Source organism: Setaria viridis, chromosome 4 (assembly GCF_005286985.2).
Source record: "Setaria viridis chromosome 4, Setaria_viridis_v4.0, whole genome shotgun sequence".
Taxonomy (NCBI): Eukaryota; Viridiplantae; Streptophyta; class Magnoliopsida; order Poales; family Poaceae; genus Setaria; species Setaria viridis.
The window spans coordinates 29,929,067-29,954,826 of NC_048266.2; the positions used below are offsets into that span (position 1 = coordinate 29,929,067).

Genomic DNA, 25,760 nt, shown 5'->3' on the forward strand with positions numbered 1-25,760 from the left:
AAATCATGGACTAATTAGGTTTAATAGATTCGTCTCGCCATTTAGCCTCTACTTATGTAATGAGTTTTGTAAATAGTCTACGTTTAATACTCTAATTAGTATCTTAAACAACGCGACGGGTGCTAATTAGCACCGGACCAAACCAGTTGCTGACATGACGCGGCACGAGGCACGAGAGGGCCAGGCACGGCACGTCTCGAGTCCCAGCTCTACTGGGCAGACGACGCGCGTGCGGCGCGCCCGCATGCCCGCGCATGGGCGCCAGGGGCCCACGGCGCCGACTGCAGTACTGTACCTTTCAGTGTCATTTTCCTCTTCCTCGGTTGTCACTCTCGGCGTGCACTAGGCACTAGTACAACTGCTAGGCTCCTACCTAGCTTGGCCTGTCACCGTCCCCACTAGCTCAACCATTTCGCCGGTTGCCGACAAGCTTCTCCTTCCTCGACATTCCACCAAATGCCGAATACGGTTGAGTTCTCGTATGCCGCTGTGACGCACTCCGCACACTCGTCCCCTGCCGCTCTTCTTATCTTCAGCCAGCGCAACGGCACTGGCTGCGCTTGCAGAACCATGGCTAACAATGGCAGTCGTCCTCGTCCAGGAGGCCATCGTGGCGGCGGCGTGCAACGTTGCGTACTCGCGTTGCTGCTTCTGCTTTCCGTAAGCTGCCGGAGCCTCCGGTGACAGTGGCAACGGTGGTGGCGTGGAGGCAGGGGATGAGGCTGCAGGATGGACGGGCGGGCTGAGCCGGCGGAGTTTCCCAAAGGGGTTCGTGTTCGGGACGGCGGCGTCGGCGTACCAGGTGGAAGGCATGGCGCTCAAAGACGACCGCGGGCCCAGCATATGGGACGCCTTCGTTAAGATCCCTGGTGGCATTCAGCTGATTTCTGAAATACTTTGACATCTATTTTGGTATCAATTGGTTTCTGATAGCGCAATGACCGGGCGCAATGCTACTCTGCTTGCAGGTGAGATTGCAAACAACGCCACGGCGGATGTTACTGTTGACGAGTACCATCGCTACAAGGTGACCCTCCATAACACCACGGAGTCATGTGATTGCGAAACCCTTCTAAAATATTGCTTCAGCAAGAATCCAAACGCGATGTGGTACAATTATCCTATTCTGGTGCTAGTTCTAAGTTTAAACGTTCATAAACCTTAGCCATCAATTGCTAAATCTTTTCAGCTGTTTATTTAAAGAAAAAGCACTTGTGTCGTTCTGCTCCTTTCCCCTTGCTACAGTAACCGAGAGAGGCGAACAGAAGCGACCTTCGTTTCCGGCGTCGATCCGGTCGATTCCCTCCTCCGGCGGCCTCTTCGGCGGCGGAGCGGGGAGGGAATCGAGCGGATCGACGTCCGGCGTAGTTATAGCTACTAGTATTACGTTAGGTTCTTGCTAGTAGGCTAGGGTTTGCCGGTGGAGTTGGGCGCTGTCGAGTCGGTTCGTCTGCGGGCGGCGGCCGCGGCGGCGATGTTGGCTCCATGGCGGCTTCTTTTCCTCCCGATGATCTCTGGTGATGGCGCCGGTGCCGTGCGGTCCGAGGGCCCGTCGGTGAGGTATGTTTACCTCAACCTGATGCGATTGGGTTGGTGGTGTTGCATCCCGTTTTGGGTTTTGCTTCTTCCACGTCGATGGATTTCGGTCTCCAGACGGCGGAGCTCTTCTTCTTCTTCACCGGTGAGGACGTCGCCGATGGACTTTCAGCGGCTTCATGTGCGTCGATCGTGGATTCGTCGTGCTGTCTATTGCGGCATATCCAAGGGTTGGGGCCTCTTCATGGTTGCGACGGAGTCTTTTCTCTCCGTTTTCTGCGCTCTATTCTTCATGCCTCCGATGCGGCGTGGGAGGATCGGGAGCTTCAGGTGACGGCGGAGAAGAAGAACAGGAGCATCCTGCAGTGGACTTGGTTGTAATTTCTTATGTTTGCAGGGGTCTCTTTGTAATTCTGGGATGTAATATCCTGTTATGTTAATATAAGCCAACCCGTTTCGAAAAAAAAGAAAAGAATGAAAAAGCACTAACCCTCTGGATTAGAAAATAAAATTAAAGTTGTTCTCTTTCATGTAGGAGGACGTGAATATCATGAAAACGATGGGGTTTGATGCTTACCGATTTTCATTCTCTTGGTCAAGAATATTCCCAAGTATTATTGTCCATTATTTCTCATTTTGGGTTATATTTTTCTTAATTTAGATTTGTTTCTTTACTGCTGTGCTAATAAACTGATTTCTGGCCATGGGAAATACTATAGCTGGAGCTGGAAAAGTGAACTGGAAAGGAGTGACATACTATAACAGGTTGATAAACTACATGTTGAAGATAGGTAAATGTACAGATAATAGTTTTAGAAATGTTTGTTATTTAAACTTTGACAGCTGTTTCGAGCTTCATGCTGAAATTTACTCTGCTTCACAGGCATTAGCTAGCTCCAATTCTGACTGTTTGGATGTTTAGGAATTCGGAATTGGAATTTGACTCCAGTACCAACCAGTATTCCCTCACTTGCGCCCCCTCATCCACAAGGCTGACCCTGCCCCTCCATTTTGCGCCGAATCACTCCACGCCCATGACAAAAGAAGAATCTGCTCTCTTTCTCCGACACTGCTCAAATCTTGATCTGGCGGCGCCCGAATCCAGCAGTAGGTGTTGACCTCGCTGGCACCAGCCGCGTCGACGACTGTTAGCACCGGCCGCTCCATCGCCCCTGCGCTGCCATGCCGCCCCTTCGCAAGCACGCCACACCCCTCTCCCTCACCCCTGCACCACTCCCTCACCATGTGTCGCTCTTGTGCCCATTCGCACGAGGTGTGGATGACGCGAGGGACTTCTTTCCCGATGAAGACGGCGGCCTTCTCTGGTGAGGCGTGGGTGGCGCGAGTGAGTGTCGCCACCAGCATGGTCGGGGTAGAGAGGAGGAGAAGAAGATGGTCAATTCTCAAATGACTTGGTATGGATATCCAAACACGAATGGATATTCCCTAGCTCTTTCGAGTCCATCTAGCAATTTCTTTTACATCCAAACAATGTTTTGGTATTGTAACCCAATACCAATACTACTCTAATTTGGTATTGAACCCAATTCAATGCCAAGGCCTCCAATAACAACAGCCAAATGGAGCCTTAGGTAAACTTATTATGGTAAGGAATTTCCTTTTGAAATTTTGAGTCACTGTTTTGAACAGAGTTCCTTATCACCCAACAAATAAGCTCTTCATATCGAGTTGTCTAGTGCCCTCTCATAATGTATGCATGAGTATTTGCTTTGTTCCTTAAATAAACCTCTTCTAAGGATGATTTTTTTAATAACTAGTATGTTGTTTCTAATTTCATAACACTTCTGCTTGTTTCCATACCTAAACCACGTCTATATGCAATCTGTAGAAAAAAAACACTACTAGTACTAGTTGCCATGCTCAAAAAACAAAATTCTGATTTTTGCAATGCTCCTGAAACTATTTCCTTCATGATCCTCCATAAAATGTCTCCCTTTTGCAATGCTTCTGAAACTGAAATCATACTTGATTCTGCAGGCAGCAGTACTTCTACTCCAGAGAAGAGTTACGCAGAGGTACTCTGTTTCCTTCACCTACCTTGCATGAGGAAGCGTTGTGCACTTTTGGCCTTGTATTTTCTTTTGGCCTTGTATTTTCTTTTGTTCTAGCATTAACCCAGTGTTTCAGTGAAGACGATGCCCTTGATTCATGCCAACGTGATGACTCGAGTTTTGGATGTTGAGCTTAGGAAAATTTGTCTAGAACTCCAGGTGTTTTGAATGGAGTAAAAACAAAGACGGCCTCAGTTTGTGCTCACCCCGTGGGCTTTTCTTTAGTTGTGCAAATTTCCCGTCGTGCTAGGGAGAGTTAGCAGAGGACATGCTTTGTGGGCTGGAGAACGTGGTGGTGGTCTGATTGGGCTTGAGACTTGTCAGAATCGTGCATGGACCTTTGGGGCCATTAAGGGGAACAAGGGAGTGGAAGAAACGGTTCCCCGGTTTTTAAAATTTCTGATTTGCATTTTGCGATGGTGTTTCAGTTTTCTCTGAAAGTTGTATTAGCCTATCCATGGGTTGTAGACAGATACAACTGACAATAGGACGCGTTCCAGCGCTTACACGTCCATACTGGTAGCCCGGACTACCCTGTCTGCGGGTGATTCGGGGTGAATCATATGGTTACGAGTTGTGAGCAGCGCTCACTCTTTGCTCTACTAGTCTATCAACCATTAGAAAGTCATTTTAAAATTAGACTCCTACCTAATAATCAAAATTATTTACCTACGTATCTTATTAATTTAATATTCTACACACACATATATGTAAGATACGAAAGATAGGTTATTTCGCGGGCGGGTGCGATATCTGCCCAACTCGCAGCGAACCCCAGCCGCAACCTGCGCTCACAAACCCGCTCGTCTTCTCCGCCTACCGTGCCGCAATGTCGCGCCCCTCCTCGCGTTGGCCGCTGCCCTGCGCCGTCCCGGCATCTCCCTCCGCGGATAATTATCTGCCGCCCGCGGACCCTCCTGGGCATTTTTGGGCTGCAACCTTTTCTTTTTTTTTTTGCAGCGGTGGGAGGGAGGGACGGGCCTCGTGTAGCAGCTCATGTGGCGGTTTCCCCTTTCCTTTTCTTTTCTTTTTTTGCCTTTTCTTTCATTTCTTTTTATTCTTTTAGTTATTTCTGTTTTGTTTATTTTTTAGTTATTTTTTCTTTTCTTTATTTTTCCTTTTTCCAGCTTTATTTATATATATTTATATACTTATTAATTGACGTGTGTATATTTTTCATTCGTGATGTGGTTATATTTGTTCCAATAAATTTTGTATATACATTTGTTGCTTTCTTTTATTTTATTATTTTTCCATTTTATTCTTTTTTATAGTTTTTATACTAATAAGTATATAAAACAATTGTTTTGTTCAGTAATTTAATATAATTTGTTTTAAGTTTATAGATTTTTTTCTCCTGAATTTTTATAATTTATTCTACCATTTATATTTTTTTCTATATCTTTGTATAATTTGTTCGATGCGTATAGTTGTTTAATTTCATGAGTTCATATAATTTGTTCAACAGTGTGTAAGTATTTGTTTGTGATATTCAGCTTCTATTGTTTGTACTGTATACAATAACAACAAATAGTTCATGATTTCAAATATTTTGTTCGTCATGTTTAATTATTTATTCATAGAAAATAATCATTTTTTCATGACATTCAAGTATTTGTTTGCAGTAGCCAAAATTAATTATTCTATATTAAAAAATATTTTTTTATAATTATATTCGAAATACATTTGTGTGGTGTCTTCTATCGAAGATCTTGTTATAAGAAATCTATTGGTCGAATCATAATTTAATTTAGATGCACGGTTTAAGATATATAAATTTTTTCGGATTGAAATTTTCTTTGTAGGTAAGTGATGTCATCAATTTCGTCCTCTATTGCATGTATGCACTTGTTAGCCTTTCTCAACGCGGATGCGCTACCCATATAAAAAATCCAAGCTGGATCTAAAAGTGGTCCAATCACCACGTGTTGTTGCAACACGTCCGACTCCTTCATGTGACGAGCACGAATTTATCACCTCTAGCGATGTATAACCGCACTCCCTCCCTCCTCCCCCGCTCCCGATTCCCAAACCCATCTCTCCGCGTGTCATTGCCCTGCCCATCTCCACCTGATCTGGCAACCGGTGCTCGTGGAAAGCCCATGCTGCGCTGGATCGAGGAGCCCCGATAGCGGGGTGGAGGCGGCTGGTGGTCACGCGGGCGTTGTGGCGGCGGGGTGTGTGCGAGTGGAAAGGTGAGGTGTCAATGGAACCTTTATGCCCTGATTCAGCGCCAGCTGACGGCTGCACGGGCAGCGGGGCGGTTTTCACCTTGGTGATGCCGCTGCTCGCGCTAGCTTGCATATCGTTGTTTTGGGAAATGGTGCTACGGTGGCCCGCACCACGGCTTAGCCTCCAACGCGCGGCGGCGCTCGCCGGACTTGCAGTAACTGCAACCATCCCATACAAGTCAAAAGCACAGCACATGAACGGGTTCCCTCACTCCTCACTTCCTCAGTGCTGCGCGCCCACCGCGGAGACCACCCGCGCTGCCACTGCCTCCTGCAGTAGCAAGTAAATGTTGCCTTCATTTCTTTGAATGCCTGTCTCTAGGCCAAATTAATTTCAAGCTCCCATGATTATACTACCACTTGAGTTAGGGCCTCTTTGAGGGCTAAAATTTAGCTTCAAAATTTTAGCTATTTGTCACTTTTAGCCCTCCTGTTTGGATCCCAAGAGCTAAATTTTGAGCTAAAAGTGCAAGACTAAAATTTAGTCCATAGATCTAAACAGGCCCTTAATCATTGTAGCAAGTCCTCCGAATTCGGTTTCTTTACTCCTGTGCTTGGCTTCATGACCTCCCTACGAGTTTGCATTCCATGTGTCTGAAGAAATGACTAGGCCATGACCTGTTCTATGAGTGCTCATTTTTATTTTAGACATGTATAAGGTTTACTTGATGCTTCCTTGGCAAATCATTATATTTCACGATTTTGTTTTTCCCTTTGGACTGCAGACACTAGTTGTGGTAGCCTCTGCCTTAATTTGATCACCTGCTAATGGTTCGTTCTAGTGAGTTTATGTGCTTTCAGCCGAAAATGGACATTCTTACCATGTGGACTTGGTCATCATTGTTATGCACTGCGAGCATTATCGGTAATATGTGTTTTTTTGTCATGAGCAGGTGGAGCTATGGCTAAGGGAAATGGACGTGGAGTACTAGGTGCGGATCTAGGCCCTATTATCGGGGTCAGACCCCGACGAAATCCTACAAATCCTTAGTAAATCACTGTTCATATAAAGGCTTAATCACATCATGTTAATGGAGCTGACCCCGGTGATGTTTCTGGCTAGCTTCGCCAGTCGTGGACTTAAGCGGCTGGCAGAGGCATTATCGCAGCACAAGCGAGCATGGACACGCGCTGCTCAGCGGCAAACTGTCCGTTCTGCCCCCTTCTCATCAGCTTGGCTCATCAACTGCTTGTTAAACCACGGCCGATCCACTTTGACTAGGTAATGAGAGGAAAGCACCAAGGTATAACCGAAAATTGCCATTTGATCATTGAACTCGGGCACATTCTTGGCCCCCCTTCTTATAGGCAGATTCATGGCACCATATATAATTGCTTGCCTCACTTTCCATGACTTTCTCTGACCACTTACTTGTTCAACGAGATGCCTTTCATACTTACTGACGTACATGCTCTTTTTCTTATTTTCTTCTTTTTGAATCTGTTTCCTCCGAGTTCCTTCTATAGATTAGTTTTAATACAAAATAAGGTAATTGTGACAATGTACAGGAGCATATCTGCAACCAATCTCTTCAACTGAAACCAGGGATCGACACCGTCTGCCTCCGGTCATGAAGGCCAAGCAAATTGGTGAAGTCTACTTTGGTAAGAAATTAATCACTATTATGTACTAAAATCGACTGGATATCAATTACATGGCATCAAATCTAATCAAGTAAAACTGGAGGATTTCATTCAACAATGCAATTCAATTTGATTCTAACTCACGTATTACCCTCTTTGTGTAAAGACAACATACGAGGAATATACTAATCACACCTTGGGGTATTAGACATGAACAGATGTATAGAACATGTGTTCTCAAAAGCATGCCATCCTTTGAGTGAGAAATTTACAAAGCACATTTGAAGCATTAATACACAACCCATCAGTCTGGATATGGTTTTCTCACGCATGTTATGACTTGCATAAGGCTCATGAGCTTTGATAGTAATACAATTGAATTGCTCAATTTATTGTTAAACCATGACTATTAAAATATACTCATTGTAAAAAAACAATTTAAATTAACTATTTACTTATACCTTGTATGTAACATGTTTGAGTTTCCAGATATCAGAGATCAACAAGTTGACTAGGTATAAAGCAGAAAGAAAAAAAGAAGAAGGAAAGGTAAAACACATTTCTTTTAAAATGCTTAGTTCAATTACATATACACCTTAGTGCTACTTACATTACATATATGCCTTTGTTATGCTGGCTATGTTGCATTCTAGAAAAAAGAACTTTATTAGAATGTTGAAAGTCCAAGTATGTCATTGGATCACATGGATCACTAGAGCTGCAAAGTATAGAATATACTTTGTTTACTAACTGCAGTCTGTACTAAGACTGACCTACTCTACAAAATGCAACTCCGGTTAAGAAGATTGAACTACAAAATAAAGACAGCACACATGCAGTCTTTGAAGAAATAAATTTATTTCAGCTAAAGGATATGTGCCCTTTTACCAAAAAGGTAAAATTAAACAAAAACAACTTATTTCATTTAATGTCTGTTATAATCTGTATGTACGATTCTGGTCATTAGTAGCTAGTATCTTTCTTTTCGCCATCTCCCTGAGCAAGCAAATTACATTCTTAACGTTTAGTTTCTTCTTTTGAGGGGAGTGACACTATCCTGACTTCTAAAATATACACTAAAAATATGCTAATTTGAAATTGCAAATCAAAATCAATAGCACCTAAAACTCAAAGAAGCTTTTTATCATGTTTTCAGCACCTAAAACTCAAACCTACTCTATAAGTCATTTTTTCTCTTAATTTTTCAAAGATATATAATGCTTTGAATTGAAAAGAATAGATCATATAATTTTTCATATAGTTATAATAACTTATTGTTGTCCATGTTTCATGTTAATTCTTATTCTTTACTTATTGTTAATAGGCACAACGATATCCGAGCACTGTCACCATGGTTGGTATCACAGAGAAACAACATTGGTTCTATCGTGCTTGTAAGGTCTGCAACTCTAAAGTGATTATAGGAACCAATGTATTTGAATGTACAAAGGATGGAGGGTTTCCTTGCACACAATTTGACTTAAAGTAAGATATATTAACCCTAACTTTATTTTTATAGCAATCAATGAATGAGAATAATAATTCATGTTCAGAATTAATTTCTCATGTACTAGATACCATTTATAGTAACTGATGATACTTATAACATTGAGTTTATGATGTTGGAAAAAAGAGGAGCAGAACTAATTGGAAAAGGTATATGAATCTGGAACATCTGGATAATAATTATATTATCATGTTTCATACCTATCAAATATACTATTGTACTACCACGAAATTGTCAAATGCTCTTTGTTTTGTTCTAATGCAGCATATCCGGCTTACCAAGTTCTAATTAACTATGACATTATCCTCAACTGCTGCTACAACGGTATTCACGCTGGCCTAGCACATGCCCAAGCGCGGCATATTGATTCTAGTTGTACTTATCTTTGTTCACTTGTGATTTTGTGATTGACTTTTAATTGTTTGTTACTCTATACATTTTTTTCATTCACATTCATATTTTTTTACTTTTCATCGTACCTCCATATATTGTGTTTACATGAAAATCAGTATTTTCTATCGCTACTCTCATACATGTATAAATGGTCTACACAATAATACCCATCATGTACATATACCTTAACTTATTATTTTTATATTAATAATAATATAAATATGTATTTAGATATTTATGTATAAATAGTACAATACCCGTGCGTTGCTAAGACGACACAGGTGACATCTTTTATATATCATCACGTAACTATGGATATTTTGCCCAATGGATTGACATTGTGAGGAAAGTAATCACACGTGACATACTGTTAAAGATAAACCTTCAAATTTACTTTATAATTGATATTAATAAATTAATTTAGATATTAACCATAATATTTGCAAACAAGATAAATACTTAACTCCGTGATCCGGTTCTGTACGCCACGCACCGGTTCCACGCCCCTTTAAACTCTCGTCTGTGACTTGGTAACGGTTGGATGAAACACTTGACCCTTTAATATTAGGTATAGATATAGATAAACATGCAAGACATACATAGGTAATTTAGGTACAAATTTAGAAGGATATTTTAAGTTATTTTTTCAAATGACATGTGTGGTTAATTTATATGAAGATTATGGAGGTTACTTTTCATTATTTTTTATAATGCCAGAGTGAGTAATTTAGATATAGGTTTAAATGTTTAATTCAGAATATTTTTATCATGATAATGGTGTGTAATTTTTTAGAAAACATTACTACTATGTCTATGATTATTAGAGTCTACAAGATTGATGCTCGTATATTTCTGATTTTTGTAAGAATTTCTAGGATTTATTTTTCTTCCTATCGCATCTTGTGAGAATTAATGTGAATTCTCCAATTGAAAAAAAAATGAGGGCACACAGCTAACAACCAAATTTTTTATGCTGAGCTCTTTCTCATTTGTTAAACATTCTAACACAATATTTATATAGATATATACTTGTTATTATCTTCCTCCGATTGTGATAAATTTTAGGTAGCAATTACTCTACAACATTTTCATCCATATTAATATTTTTTCTCTTATTTCACTTTGCATCTTAGGTATGCGCTTGAATTTATTTAATGAAATCTATGTTCTCGTCACTTCCTCAATACATTTATAAATGGTGACACGCATCATGCTATATCCTTAATAATTATTTTTTATACCAACAATATAAGAAATAGATAATTTAGAACTGTATATTTGTGTACCTTGGTGGTATACTTCTAGTGAAGGTGATTTGGATTCAAATTTAGGGTTACCTCATATTACTTTTAATAATGGCATATGCGGGTAATTCGTGACACACATCATGCGTATATTCTTCATTATTATTTTCTATTCCAAGAGTATAAGAAATAGATAAGTTAGAATTATATATTTGTATACCTTGGGGTATATTTTTAGTGAATGTGATTTGGATTCAAATTTAGGATTATCCCATGTTATTTTTAATAATGGCATATGTGGGTAATTTAGATGCAAATTTAAGGGCTTAATTTAATTATTTTTTTATAATGTTAGTGGTGTGCAATTTGAGATGCAAATCTAAAAGGTTAATTTAAAAGTTTCATATGGTTACTGATAAGGACATCACCAGCTCGGATACAACCACATTAGTAACTTTTGATTCAAAGGTGAAATAATTCTTTGTCATGATTGTATTTGATACATTTGATGAATTGATGTTGCACCATGATGTGTGTTCATTATCATTTTCAAAAATATATACATGGATCAAAAAGAGTGTTAAACACACATGGAAGGCATGGAGGTCCAAAGAATTTGATTGGGGACAAAGTCCAAGAATTCCTAGCATTCCCCACTAGGCCACCACGTCACTTTTGGCCTAAGAAAAGAAAGATATCAAATCCAACACGTTTCAGAGTTGGATTCGGACTGCAACACAACACCAACTTGTGATGGTCACAGTCGGCTAGGCACCCCTGGGCCCACTAGAATACTTTACGGACCCTCTCAAAGGGGACGTACCCGAAACCTACTCGGACATGAAGACTACTCTACAGGGCGCGTAGGCTTCATGGTTTCCCCGAGACTAGTCGGATAGGAAGGGGATTACTCTGTTGAGTTAGAGTAGGACTCTGTAATCATGTTCGACTAGGACTCCACCCTGTAACCCTGCTCCCCCGAGTAAATAAGGGCGGGCAGGGACCCCCTCCAAACAACGAAGTACAACTCAATACAATCTACACACAGCACGTAGGGTATTACGTGATCTAGCGGCCCGAACCTGTCTAAATCATGTCCCTTGCATCACCATCGAGTCCTTGATTCTCGATGACACCCACCGCACAAAAGAACACCTAGGGTACCCCCTAGGCGGGTTGCTGGTCTAAAACACCGACAGCTGGCGTGCTAGGTAGGGGAAGTCGGCGAGTTTCTCCGTGCGAGATCGATGGCACCAGTCATCATCAAGCCTGCTTTCACCTTTGAGGTAGGCGCAACCTTTGTCTTCGGATCCTAGCTTTGCATCGCCGATGGCGCTGGATCATTTCAGCGCCGCATCATTGGCAACCGGGAGAATGAGCATCTCGACGAAAGCTTTTTTCAGCAAGAAACGGAAAATTTCGCCCAAAAAACCCAAGATTTTAACGTCAACAACAACGAGTTCGACTACGGCTCGGACTCGACCTCAAATCGGACTAGCCCGCATGGGCTAACACCCAAGTCATCCCACAAGTCGACTTCAACTTGAAGTCGATTCCCGTACGAACTCCGCAATGTAGCCATGGTCCACCAAGGTTTCCTCACTCAAACCCAATCTGAACTCGAGTGAGTCAAGGACTGCGACTACGACTCGGACTATGTTCAAGAAATTCCTTTATCAAGCCCAGCTCAAGGTTTGGTAGTTACTTCAACTCCGCAAGGCAGATTCGTTTATTGGCCTGGGATGAAGCCATCTTTCCTTGCCCAAGATTACGAGTCGCGCCTTGTAGCTCACATAGACAACCTCCCGTATCAACAAGGCGTCCCGCTTACTTGAAACCGCGAAGAAAGTACTACAGAGATTGCAACATCAAGCTTTGGAAGCTACTACCCAAACAGGGAAATTTTCATCATCATGACACCAAACAACAACGCGGGTACCAGCCAACATAGAACTCCTTGACAGGTTGCACAACTCGACGATGTCTCAGAAGACGAGTCATCAGCTAACACCCCACAGGATGAGACCTCTGAGCAGAGAAATCAAAGAAGGGCACGCAATGCCACTCGGGCTGAACGTCGCCGACTACTAGCTACAAACATTCCCATTGTGAACCTTGAAAGGGCATTCGATGCAGTACAAGCTCGAGAGCACAATACTCCACTCGCAACAATTGCTTCAATCAACCTCATATCAACTCTCACACCTCATGATAGAAACTACGAGTTAACAGCAGAACTCACGGAAAGGGGCAATGAGTTAATAGCGCAACTCGCAGAACAAGCTTATAAACTACTCGATAAGGAATCGCCAATCCCATCCATCCCTCGCAACTCGGTCCACCAGGAAGGCAGCAGGGACATTGCAGCCCACGGTGGCAACCACGAGGCTCCAAGAAACAGTAACGAAGTAATCAACCAGCCAAGGCAATATAGCCAGAAGCACAACAGAGATGAACGCGAGGCTCCAAGGCAAAACAGGGATGCAGGAGAAGTTAGCTGCACCAACTCAACAAAGAGCCCTCGCCAACATAGAACCAATCGCGAAGCTTCAATCTTCAGCGACCTAAGACAGATAATCAATAGCAACCGTCACCGCGAACACGAACGCGAAGTCGACGACTATAACCATTTCTCCACCTTCACCGAACAAGTAATGAAAACTAGATTGCCTGAGAAATGTAAGCCAACAGGGATCACCAAATACAATGGCAAGCAAGATCCAGTGCAATGGCTACGGTGCTACTCGCTAGCAGTTCAAGCAGCTGGCGGCAACGATGACACAAAGGTCATTCACTTCCCCATATGCATAGAACCGTACCATTAACATGGCTCGAGTCACTCAAACCCAGATCCATCGACTCCTAGGAGGATTTGACAAAGGCTTTTACCAATAATTACGCGGGCTCCATATCTCGTCCAGGCAACAAAGTTGATTTAAGCCAAATCAAGTAGAAGGATGGCAAGACACTCCGCGACTACCTACGTCGTTTCTTCGAAAAGAAGGCCATAATAGTTGACATTTCAGAAACAGACGTCATCGAGTGCTTTCAAAACGGCCTCTATGATCGTAGAACTTACCAAGATTTTGCAGACGTCGTCCAGCCACCGTCAAGGACCTCAAAATCATGGTACAACAATGGGTGGACGAAGAAGATAAAGAACGTGAGAGATTCGGCTCTCATCGCAACCGCAGTCGTGACAACAACAATCACGATCAAGATAGAAACCGAAACAATGATACTCAAAACAACTACTTGGGTAATCAAAATCGCAAGCGCAAGCCAGACAACACTGTCATAGCTATGACCAACTCGGGCAAGAAAGGATCAAACAAATGCAATGAAGGGCCCTCCTTCACCGAGTTGCTCAAGAAACAATGCCCATGGCATCCAAACAGCAGACACTTGGTGATAGATTGCTATAGCATGCGCCGAGTAATGCAAGAATTACCCGCACCACCCCCTCCCGAAGACTTCAGTAAGAAGAAGGACAAGGGTAAAGGCCAAATCGATAAAGACAACGAAGGCGAAGGCGAGTTTCAAACCGCCTCCAAGACAGTTAACGTCATTTTTGGCGGAATCCCGGGTACCGCGTCCAAGTGGTCCAATAAGCTAGTACTCAGAGAAATCATGGCTATCGAGCCAGCAGCTCCTACACCACTCAAATGGTCTGAGGTACCCATAACTTTCAGCAGAAAGGATCAATGGACAAGTTTCTCAGATACAGGTTGATTCCCTCTAGTACTCGACCCTGTTGTCTCAGGCTCAAGACTTACTAAAGCACTCATCGATGGCGGAAGCGGACTCAATGTCATTTTTGCCAAAACGCTAAGGAAAATGTGCCTCGACATCACAGACATGCTCACTCTAATGGACTCACCATTTTACGGGATTGTCCCAGGAAACACAGTCATACCGCTAGGATAAGTCGTCCTACCAGTCACTTTCGGCACCAAGGAACACTATCGAACCGAGTAGGTTTGAGGTCTCTGACTTTGAAATTTCTTACCACGCCATACTCGGGAGGCCTGCCCTGACCAAGTTTATGGCTATACCACATTATGTCTACTTGGTACTCAAGATGCCAGGACCCAAGGGAGAGTTAACATTATGTGGAGACTTTAGGCGATCTTACGAGTGCGACACAGAAGCTGTGGAAATCGCAGCGACTTTGCAAGTACCCAACCCCATGCAACAGGTCTTCACGGCTTCCAAGAAACTCAGCCATACAGAACTCGAGATCCTAGAAAACAAGTCGGGATCAACAAAAGTGAAACTAGCAAGCGAGAAAGACTTCAAAACCGTTGATCTCCAAACTGGTGACCCATCCAAGATAGCTCTAATTGGAACAGGGCTTGACCCCAAATAGGAAAGCGCGCTCGCCAGTTTTCTTCGGGCTAACCACGATATGTTTGTGTAACGATTGAGCTCTCTAATGAACATTGTTAAGATCAGCAAGATCGTTAGAGTCTTATTGAGCTGATGAATTAGTAGCTTTCACAGCAAAAAGACCACAATGACCTTAAGGAGTTAAACTGCTATTTACATCCTAAACCACGTTTTTGCACAATGACTTTAAGTTTCACCAACAAGAAAGTTGTCCAACTGGTTAAATACCAGCAACCTTGGTTCTCAACTTTTGTTTTTCCTTAGCCAGCCAGAGCTCTAAATTTGTGAGACAAGTTCAACCTTGGAGCCTTTTTACTCCAATCCGTTGCGATCTTGATCTAACTTCTTTTGGCAAAGTTGTGCACGGGTTCAAGGACAGAAACTTGTTAAAGGGTTCAATTGGCGCGCGGTTCAAATTTTTGGAGAAGAGTTGCAAAGCAAGTAATTGCTCTGTTCTCTTCGCGCCCCAAACCAGAGCACCCTGTGCGACGTCGCTGCGTGGCACGCCACCACCGGCAGCTCGTTTGCAACCAACCCGCAGCCGTGACGCGACGGGACAGTGCTAGCACTGCCCAATCGCGCCAGCAGGCCATCCCTCCTCTCTGTTCCGAATCCCCAGCGCCCAATCCCGCTCCACCTCTCCCCTCTCCGCGAACGCCACACCACCGAAGCTCACCGGCGCATGCCTTCGCCCAGTAACCATCGTGACGCAACCACACGCACGCACAGACCTAGCAGATCCGCGTGCCCAGCAAACCCGCTTTGCCCCAAGCCCCAAATCCTTGCTGCTCAACCAGGGCAAGATTGCGTCCGAGCTCACCAATGGAGGCGCCGACCAATCGCCGCCGCAACAGAGCACTTCCTTCTCCCTTGATCTTATCCTCTCGCTCGCTCGAGCTCGTTTCCTTCCTCCGAACACTTCCACGCATCTATAAAAAGGTACCGAAGCCTCTTACTGGAGTTCCCTTCGCCACCACCACCATTTCCGTACTATTTGCTCTATTTTTCTTCACCACACTCACTGCCGCACTTGGAGTCCTTCACCGTCAGCCTCGCCTTGGTCGCTTGGAGCTCGCCGACCCGTTCGAAGAGCTCACCGACCTGCTCAAGGAGCCTCTGAGGCCCTTGTCTCGCCGGATCGCCGCTGCCAGTTTCCGCGACGCCGACCCAAGCCGCCATTGTTCCTCGTTCCGCCTCGGCTTGTTTCTTCCCGACCCCGAGACCTTGTCAGTAGGACCGGAGGTGAGCTGCCGACCCCTTTCCAACTCTTCCCGACCCTGAATCGTCCGCGAAAGCGACCGGACCTTGTCCGCCTCGCCCGAGTGCTGTCCGCTTCGCTCGAGGGCTCGGTTGTGTCTTTTCTTTTGACCGAGGGTATCTGTGTTAAATTCCGAGGACTTCTTTGTGTTAAATCTGAGGATCCCGGTACAATTATTCCTTAAGTCTAAGGGTCAAATCATAAGTTGTCCCCGATCCGACTCTTTTAACTCGAATTAAATCGACAGAAACTTGAAAATTACATCTTAAATCAAGGAAAAATCAGAAAAATGTGAAATCACTTTGGTTGGAATCCTCGTTCTGAGTAGAATCCAATAAAGTAGGTTTCACACATTTCCCTATAGTTTTGTTATAGTTTTGGGTTTAAATCCTTGCAAATACTGTTGAAATCACCTTCTAAGTGCCTTATCCTTGTATTGCATCTCGTGTAGAACTGAGCATTGCCGACGGCACCTACGAGCTGAAGTGTTTGACGAGGACCCTGCTGCAGAGCTACTCCAAGCCAAAGCAGAGCCCGTTGCTGAACCCGCCGAAAGCCCTCAAGCTAACTTAGCGTGTGAAGGCAAGCCCTGGAGCATAACCTGGTTTTTCTAAACTTGTGCATGCCTTCTGTTGTTAATGTTTGTGCATTTACGTTTATAGGAGTTGTTTGGAAAACTCTAGTTGCATGATCCTAGGTTCCTTTGTTCTGAATACTAGTATGACAGGATCTCGAGTAGCTGCTTTGCTTAAATAGGACTCGATAAAAGTCGAGTGATTTCCTATCACTCGCGAGTTATAGGAGTTGCTTGCTTTCTTTTTGCAACAACCATAAGGACGATGGACAGGGCAGGGCCTTGTGAATTGTTTTGGTGGTCGGTGAATTGCCCCGTCTATCTAAATGAATTTGACTAAGGTCGAGATGTGGTAGTGTTCATGATCAAGTGTTTGAACAGTACTAATCTCATACCTAGTATGGGATGGGGAAGCCTAGTACCTGATTGAACCGACAAGTGGCTTATACCCCTGCTGTCCTTGGAACGTAGTTCCCATGGTGCATCATGTGGGTGCAAGTGCGGTCACAGTACGGTAGAGACCGGGACTGTGGAGCATTGCATGCCAAAGGCGGTTTGGACCTGACACACGCCTGGGAATTGATGGGGACGGTGGACAAGTGAAGCTATCCTTTGTGGTGAGCGGATGTCGTGGGATTATTGCCACCATGCATGGTTAAAACTCGGATCGATTCGTCTGCCTCTCACAGCTTGAGACTACTTGATCACTATGCTACACTGAGTAAGAAGAGGACATGTTGATGATGTTAATGCTGATGTTTTCTATTAATTGTTTGTATAACCATGCTTGTTCAGTATGAGTTGCAAATGTAGAGTGGTTAATGAACTAGAACTCATGGCTAAAATGTTGAAAGTAAGGATCCACCACTAGTCCCTTTTGGCAAAACAACCCCTCTAGCAAAATAGCCTGCATGTCTAGGTGTTGGTGGATTAGTACCACCGACGGGTAAGTCTTGTTGAGCGTAGTCGCTCAGCCTTGTTGTGGCTTATCTTTTCAGGTTTTGTTTTGGAAGAAGGTACCACTTGGCCCTCCCAGCTCCCTTCGGGATGGACGGTCGAGTGGGCTCCGTCCTCAGACGGCGAGGATGGAGGTTATTAATGTCATGACTAGCTTCGTCACGGTGTCGGGCGTTGACGTTTAGTTACCGTTGTTTATTTTCGCTACTGAACCCTTTGCAAACTTGTGTTGAATTTCGAACTCTTTTGTTGTAATAATTTTATGCACTTGTTAAAAGAATGGACTGTTGTAATCTCTGCAACCGCTCACTCTCGGATGAGTCCGCTTTCATGACCCTGTAGCGTGCTTTCATCGGAAAGAATCCGACAGATGACCAAATTGGCTTGATTAAGGTGCACGATCGCATGCAAGGCGACTTAAGTGTGCTTTAGCCGAGTTAATTTGGGCGGTTCTGCCACACTTTGCTTGGAAGCCAGCTGACATGCCTGGTGTGCCCAAGGAACTGATTGAGCATTCATTAAATATTGATCCCAAAGCCACCCCAAAAAGACAATGACTATGAGGGTTTGCCCAAGACAAAAGAGATGCAATCAAAAAAGAGCTAGCCAAACTACTCGCAACAGGGTTCATCAAAGAAGTTTTTCACCCTAATTGGTTAGCCAACTCTGTACTCATTTGCAAGAAAAACAACGAATGGAGGATGTGCATCGACTACACAGATCTCAACAAGCATTGCCCAAAGGACCCCTTTGGACTACTCAGGATCCACCAAGTAGTTGACTCCACAGCTGGGTGTGCGTTGCTCTGTTTCCTCGACTAGTACTCAGGCTATTATCAAATAAGCCTCAAAGAAGAAGATCAAGCCAAAACAGCTTTCATCACCCTGTTTGGAGCATTTTGCTATAAAATAATGTCATTTGGGCTAAAAAACGCGGGTGCGACCTATCAGCGTGCCATCTAGATGTGTTTCGAGAAGCAACTACACCGTAACGTAGAAGCTTATGGGGACGACGTAGTCGTCAAAACAAGAAATCCGGATGATCTAGTCACAGATTTAGAAGAAACCTTCGCAAGTCTATGAGCATTCCGGTGGAAACTTAACCCTACCAAATGCGTTTTTGGTGTACCTTCCGGAAAACTATTCAGGTTCATCATTAGCCACCGTGGCATTGAGGCCAACCTGAAGAAAATATCTGCCATCACAAATATGCAAGCTCCAGCTGGCATCAGGGATGTGCAAAAGCTCACAGGCTGCATGGCAGCCCTCAATCGATTCATCTCAAGACTTGGAGAACGCGGACTACCCTTCTTCAAGCTACTCAAACGTCAGGACAAGTTTCAATGGACAAATGAGGCACACAAAGCCTTGACACAACTCAAGGACTTCCTATCAAAACCACCAATCCTCACAGCTCCATCTCCAAATAAAGATTTGCTCCTATACATAGCTGCTACTACTCATGTTGTCAGCACCGCAGTAGTAGTCGAACGGTCTGAACCAGGCCACGTTTACAAAGTCCAGAGACCTGTATACTTTGTCAGTGAAGTACTCTCGGACTCCAAAACTCGCTACCCACCAGTACAGAAGCTACTCTACGCAATCCTCCTTACTTCACGGAAGCTGCGACACTACTTTCAAGAACACAGCATATCCGTCATCACCGACTTCCCGCTCGGCGAAATCCTTCACAACAGGGATGGAACGGGTAGAATCTCCAAGTGGGCAGTAAAACTTGGAGCTCTATCTCTAGACTTCAAACCAATAACAGCTACCAAATCCCATGCTCTGGTCGACTTCATGGCTGAATGGAAGGAAAATCAAGTACCAACACCAGTCGAAAGTTCAAAACACTAGGTCATGTACTTCGACGGTTCCCTCAAGCTTGAAGGAGCCGGCGCAGGAGTACTCTTGATTTCCCCAAAAGGTGAACAACTCAAATACGTTCTCCAAATCTTTTGGGAAGTCTCTAACAATGAAGCCGAGTACGAAGCACTACTACATAGTCTTTGTCTCGCAATCTCGCTCGGAATCAAATGACTACTGGTATATGGTGACTCGTTGGTCGTCATTAGCCAAGTCAATGATGATTGGGATCGCAACAAGGAAAATATGGACGCCTACTGTAAGGAAGTCCGCAAGCTAGAAAATAAGTTCTCAGGCTTGGAATTTCATCATGTCGTCCGCGACAACAATGTAGCTGCTGATGTATTGTCAAAAATGAGCTCAACTCGTGTAGAAGTTCCAGCAAGAATTTTTGTACACGAGCTCCACAAGCCATCCATACCAGAACAAGTCTGTCCAGCAACTACCAAACCTCCAGAACCCAACCGACAGATCATGATGATCGAAGTTGACTGGAGATCACCATTCATCAACTACATCAAAGAACAAAAGTTACCATCTGACAAAAACCAAGCTGAACAAATTTCACGACGAGGAAAAAGCTACGTTCTAGTCGGAGACAAACTCTACAGAAGGAGCGCATCTTCAGGGGTACTCATGAAATATGTCACCCGAGCAGACTACAGGACATGTACTCGGGTCTTCACCCCCAGTCTATTTCAAACAAGTTCTTTGGCAAACACTGCCTCCATTTGGCTATTCACAGCCACTCGAGCTCTCCAGCTCTGTGAGCCACAGTGCTCCGCTCTCCGCTCTCGACTTGATTTCATCAAGTCTCTCCGAGTTATCACAACTCATCGGCTATTCACAGCTACTCGAGCTCTCCAGCTCTACGAGCCCCAGTGCTCCGCTCTTCGCTCTTGACTTGATTTCATCAAGTCTATCCGAGTTATCACAACTCATCGGCTATTCACAACCACTTGAGCTCTCCAGCTCTGCGAGCCCCAGTGCTCCGCTCTCCGCTCTTGACTTGATTTCATCAAAATCTCTCCTACCCATAGTCACTGAAGTTCCAGTTCTAGAGTTTTCAAACTCGTCTCCACAAGACTAAAGCAGCTTCACAAAGCCACAACCACATCATTAGTCATTTTTACTCAAAAAGCACAAGTCAGAAGAGTACTCAAGCTTAATTGCATCCTTTGCATTAACAAAACTCTAGAGAGTTACATTCGACTACCCAATGAAATTAGGGTATACAAAATACAACACAGTTGCACAACAACGACTACAAGCAACTACCTACTGGAAGTTAGAACAAAAGTCCCAAGCTTTTTCTATATCACAAGTATACACAGGCCTTGCAACTATCCGACTACCACAGTGCAAGCAGTGTCAAAAGGCAAGACCTGCACACGAGGAAGTTGCACAATAAGCAGGCTTACCCTGGTCCTTTTCCCCTGACAACACCACGTACTCCTTCACCATCGCTCCCTCGACGGCATCAATGATGAATCCCCGATGCAGTATCAGGACGAAAAGTACCAGGAAGACGAAGTGCACTACCTGAGCTGCTCCCTGGAAAGTTTTAGTGCATAGATCCTTACCATACGCCACATCTCCACCTCTGATCAGGGAGCTGGATAAAGACCGCGCACTCATCACCCCTCACCCGCGAGTTCCAGTGCGTACCAAGCTGGATTGCGACTTGAAGGACGAAGCACGCAGGAAATCCTCCTACGAGGATTCTTCTAGCATCGCGGCTATCCCTACGAGTGCTAGAGTCTGTGGAGGGAACGTGGCTCTCATCTACGAGGAATCTTCTAGTACTCGGGCACTCATTGAAAACTCTCTACTATCAAACAACAACAATCCGAAGCAAGCCATCGCTATATTGAAGGGCATGACCTTGGTCGAGTACCCAGGAGCCTATTTATAAGCCGAAGTGCTGCAACTGCCAACCACTCGAAATTATTGCTTGCTCGTGACACAACCTGAAACACTGACAAGGGTCAGACAGATGCCTTTGACTCCACCCACGTGAAAGTACTGAAGCACAATGGACAAAAGTACACAGTTCAGCCGTGAGTCTTCTTAGAGTTCAAGGCAACAACAGTAGTTACAACAGCAACACCAATAATTAACGACCGCAACAGATACTACGACTACTCGATTACTTGGACTTGTTCTTTCCGACTACAAAGATCAGCCAGATAAGAGATCATCGATCACAATTCAGACTTCAATAAATAAAATTTATAGAGAATTGTTTGAGTACTCCCACGAGTACTCGACAGATTACAACTCAAGTTCAACAAAATTAGGGTTCTTCTAAAGACACGAACTCGGTCATCTTTGCGGCAATAGGTTCAGCCTCCTCATGATACTGCGCATAAGCATCTTCCGTGCAGTTCCGGGCAACTGTAACATCCGTAAAAATCACCAACTTAAATCACTCGCTAAAAATTGTTTTCAAAATCTTTTTACCGTTGAGCTCCCAAAAATCTAATCTCCCTGGCGATTTCGCCGTCCCGGCACCCAAGGCCGACAACCATCATTTTTATCCTCTCCGTAAATTTTGTCGCGTGCCAGTCGACAAACCGCCGCGCATGCTCCGACCATTATCCGCAATCACCGCCGACTCTCCCTTTCTTTTTTTCTCTTCCTCCTATTTTCTTTTTCTCTCCTCTTCCTTCTCTTTCTTCCTTTCTTCTTCTTCCTTCTTGCTCCTTCCTCCTCCTCCTTCTTTCTTCTTCCTCCTCCTTCCTGGTTGGCCGCACGCCTGGCCCTTCCTGGCCGCCCCACCAACGCCCGTTCTCCCTAGCGCCCGGCCACCCCGGCCCTCCCTCTGGCGCGCCTAGGCCCTCCCCCTGGCCCCGCTTGCGCCCTGGCCGGCGCTGTGCGCCCGGCCTCCTCCTGCGCATCTCAACACTCGACTCCGCCCACTGCCGCACACCGGTGTTGGCCCATCACCACGCTCGGCGCTCGTGCGCCCCGTCACCCACCTCCCTCGCCAGCACCTTCGACCCCTACTGCCACTCCACCGGCCATCGCCCGAGCTCGCCGGACTCGGCCCCCACATCGGCGGCCGTTCGTCGTTTCCTCCCTCTCGCCACTATAAAAGGGCTAGTGCCCGAGCCTCAACTCCACCACGCAATTCACCTGCTCCCCATGCCAAACGCCGCCGCCACCACCGCCAGTAGCGCCGCCCCCTCTCCCGTGCGCCACCACCTCCTATCCACCGCCAGCCGCCCCCTTCCTAACAGCAAATTCCCAAGGTAAGGGGCAAAACGGGACCTCCTCACCTTCCTCTACCTCCCCCGCCCCTCGGCTCGCCGCTGGTGAGGCTTGGCCGGCCGGCTGCCGCCGGCCATCTCCTCCCCCCACTCCCTATACCGTGCCCAGGGAAGGAGAAGGCAAAAACACCCCCCAATTTGAATCTAACCCCCTTCTTTCTCCTATTCGCGAAATAGCCCTTCCACCTCTCTCATACTCTTTTCACATAACAGCCCTTCCACCTCCTAAATATATTTACAAACAAGTCCCTGGTTTCTCGCGGTTTAGTCCAAAGTTTTGTTTTAACCCCTAAATACACAGTTATCTCGTCATTTCATGCGCCAAACTTCCTCCAATTAACCCCAAATTCGACCACATCATCCTCCAATATACTTCTGCCGAGTCATGTCCAAATTTCATGAAAATACTCATTCCTTCTATTTTCCGTTCGCTTCCTCTGTTCGAAGCTCAACGGGTAAAATCTTATTTTCTTTTATTTATTGTGTGCCTGGTTGTGTGTGCCGTAGATCGCGGAGTACCCGAGGAGGGGCACGAGGAGGAGTTTGACGGTGAGCCCGAGCCCAAGGACCAACACTGCGAGCAAGAACTCCCGACCAACTATGAGGACGGCAAGTCCAATCTCACCCTTTGATGCATATTTATTCCTAGTTTTTCAAACACAACCTATTGGCCTATTTTACAAAATTGCATATTGTTTTACTACTGAAACACGGTTGGATAGACACCCCTTGATTGTTATGAACATTCCTTGTTTGTCCTATAATTATCTCTAAATATGATTTGCTCTGTTTGGATGATAATTACTGCTAGAATGCTTAGGACCTTGTTATTCAATTCGATCATGACTACAATGGTTTATTTAAAGGACAAATGTGTGAGTGTTTTCAAATGAGAAAATGGGTTTTCGGAAATAAAGATAGGAAATGCTTAGATGAGATGGATGGGTGTTTCTTGTGTGAAATGCCAATAAGTTGGGCTCGTACCTTTGTGGTTGAGCAAGGTTGGGAGATATCCATCTTGTCACAATTAAGGACCGAGTTGATGAGCCATCTTGCCTCACCCACTATCGTGCAACCACTCGACTGTTGTGTGGGCGGCGGCTTAGCATAAATCCCACTAGCTGGTCTGTTAGCCATCACGAGAGCTGGTGAGCAACGGGAGACCATGGAGAAGGACTAAAAATTTTGTGAACTTAGACCCCGGTTAAGATCTTGTAAGAAGGTCGTTAACCCCTTGGTTGCTTCCGTGTTGGCTAGTCAGTCTTAGCTAAGGTGGGTAATGGCTTTGTTAGGATCTGCACCGACACTAAGGTGATCGTGCTGCGGTACCCTACTTGTGGGTAAAGTGTACAACCTCTAAAGATTTAGAACCTATTCGGATAGCCGTGTCCACGGCATTGGACAAGTTACGGCTTGGACACATAACTAGTGTTGGGGTGATGGATGGTTTCCATGGTGTGAGTCGAATTTTGGAAGGTGTCCGGCAGTTGTGCCGTGAGCTACCGTGGGTGGGGAGTCCAGTAGCGTTAAAATTTGGATCCTTCGTGTAGGATCAACCCCTCTTATTGATTCAGTTACTGAAGAAAATGTTTTGGAAAAGCCCTCTTGAAAATGAACCCCTGCATGTGTTGAAAAACCTAGCTTTATGGCAAATAAACCTTAGCCTTATCCTTGATATATCCTATGCATATTCTTGATTGTATCCCCCTCCATGGATGGGGTTGGACTTGTTGAGTACTTTTGTACTCACCCTTGCTTTGTTGCTTCGAAAGAAGACTCGGACTTCGTCACCGAGGATTTCGAGTAGAAGGTCGCTTCCGCACCCAACGCTGCCTGTGGTGTTGGCCTTTGCAGAATGCTTCCACTGTCGCTTAGTTCCGATTGCAGCCCAGAGTCTGACTGGACTACAACTTGGATCTGTATCGTTGTTGGTTTATTTCTCCTTTGGGTGTGGCTTGCCCGCCCGCTCCTACGGGAGTTGTATGGTTTTTGAACCATCTGTTGAATAAATATGTTATCAACCTCCTCGGACTGATATTTGTGTCACATTTAGTCTCCGCTGATGTGGGGACGCTTCAACAACCCCATCACCAGCTGCCAAAAAGTGTGCCCTCAGATAATATGATTTGACTACTGCAAGGACTTGCTTGTGGACAATCTTACAAAGTCCAACAATTCTACCGGGACAGATCTTAGTCTCTCGACTAACGTGCGTGGCTCAACATCGTCTTCGAGTGGAGCAAGGGCGTTTACTGCATCCTGAGCAGCACTAGTTAACTTTTGGAGCTCACCTCGAAGTTTCCCTATAGTTGTACCGTGATCCCTACAGGCCACCATTGCCATAGCAAGCATTACTCCATTCTGATTCTTCCTGCTCCTCTCATGCTCATAGGCAGCCTGAGCCTCAGCCAGTGACGCCCTAAGATGGGCAGCCTTATCAGCTACCTAGTAATGAGCATTCCTCCAATCAAGCAGTTGACTACTCGCATCAGCCTCTTTTCTCTTGAGCTCTGCGCCAAGCATCACAGATCAAAACCTACGACTACAGTCAAACATACTCAAAAGATCATGAGTACTCACCCTGATATCTCCTGTTCAAAGATTTATAGCGATTCTCCAATCACTCCTGGAGGACTTCATGATCATTCTGCTCAACTGCAAAAGACTTTGCAGGTTCCTCATGAACTCTCAAGGACTTTGTAAGGCGGCTACATTCTTGCTCTAGTTGCGCCACCCATTGCACGGTTTCACTATGTTCCTGGAGAGCCCGAGTATTTCTTTGGGCTTTGTTATACAGGTCCTGCAAGCAACACAAAACAAGTCGTCAAGACTTGTCGAAACACAATTAGTCAAAGAAAATAGGTCATACATACCTGAA

General features: G+C 44.8%; 1 protein-coding gene across 22 annotated transcripts; it reads left to right on the top strand.

Moving 5' to 3' along the window:
- The first annotated feature begins 485 nt into the window (after window positions 1-485).
- Window positions 486-9,388, top strand: LOC117853165 (beta-glucosidase 1). Of its 22 annotated transcripts, none has more exons than XM_072293229.1 (10): window positions 486-869; window positions 969-1,027; window positions 2,072-2,147; window positions 2,256-2,327; window positions 3,535-3,572; window positions 6,733-6,771; window positions 6,903-7,061; window positions 7,349-7,444; window positions 7,913-7,972; window positions 8,748-9,388. In XM_072293229.1, the coding sequence occupies exons 1-6, from the start codon at window positions 812-814 to the stop codon at window positions 6,769-6,771; spliced, it is 342 nt and encodes a 113-aa protein (XP_072149330.1). In that variant the 5' UTR covers window positions 486-811; the 3' UTR covers window positions 6,903-7,061; window positions 7,349-7,444; window positions 7,913-7,972; window positions 8,748-9,388. The 22 variants fall into 22 exon arrangements, 9 of the variants coding, with proteins under 9 accessions (XP_072149330.1, XP_072149329.1, XP_072149328.1 ...); XM_072293228.1 differs by having other exon boundaries at window positions 6,912-7,061; XM_072293227.1 differs by having other exon boundaries at window positions 2,256-2,951; window positions 8,748-9,347.
- Window positions 9,389-25,760: the final 16,372 nt, after the last annotated feature.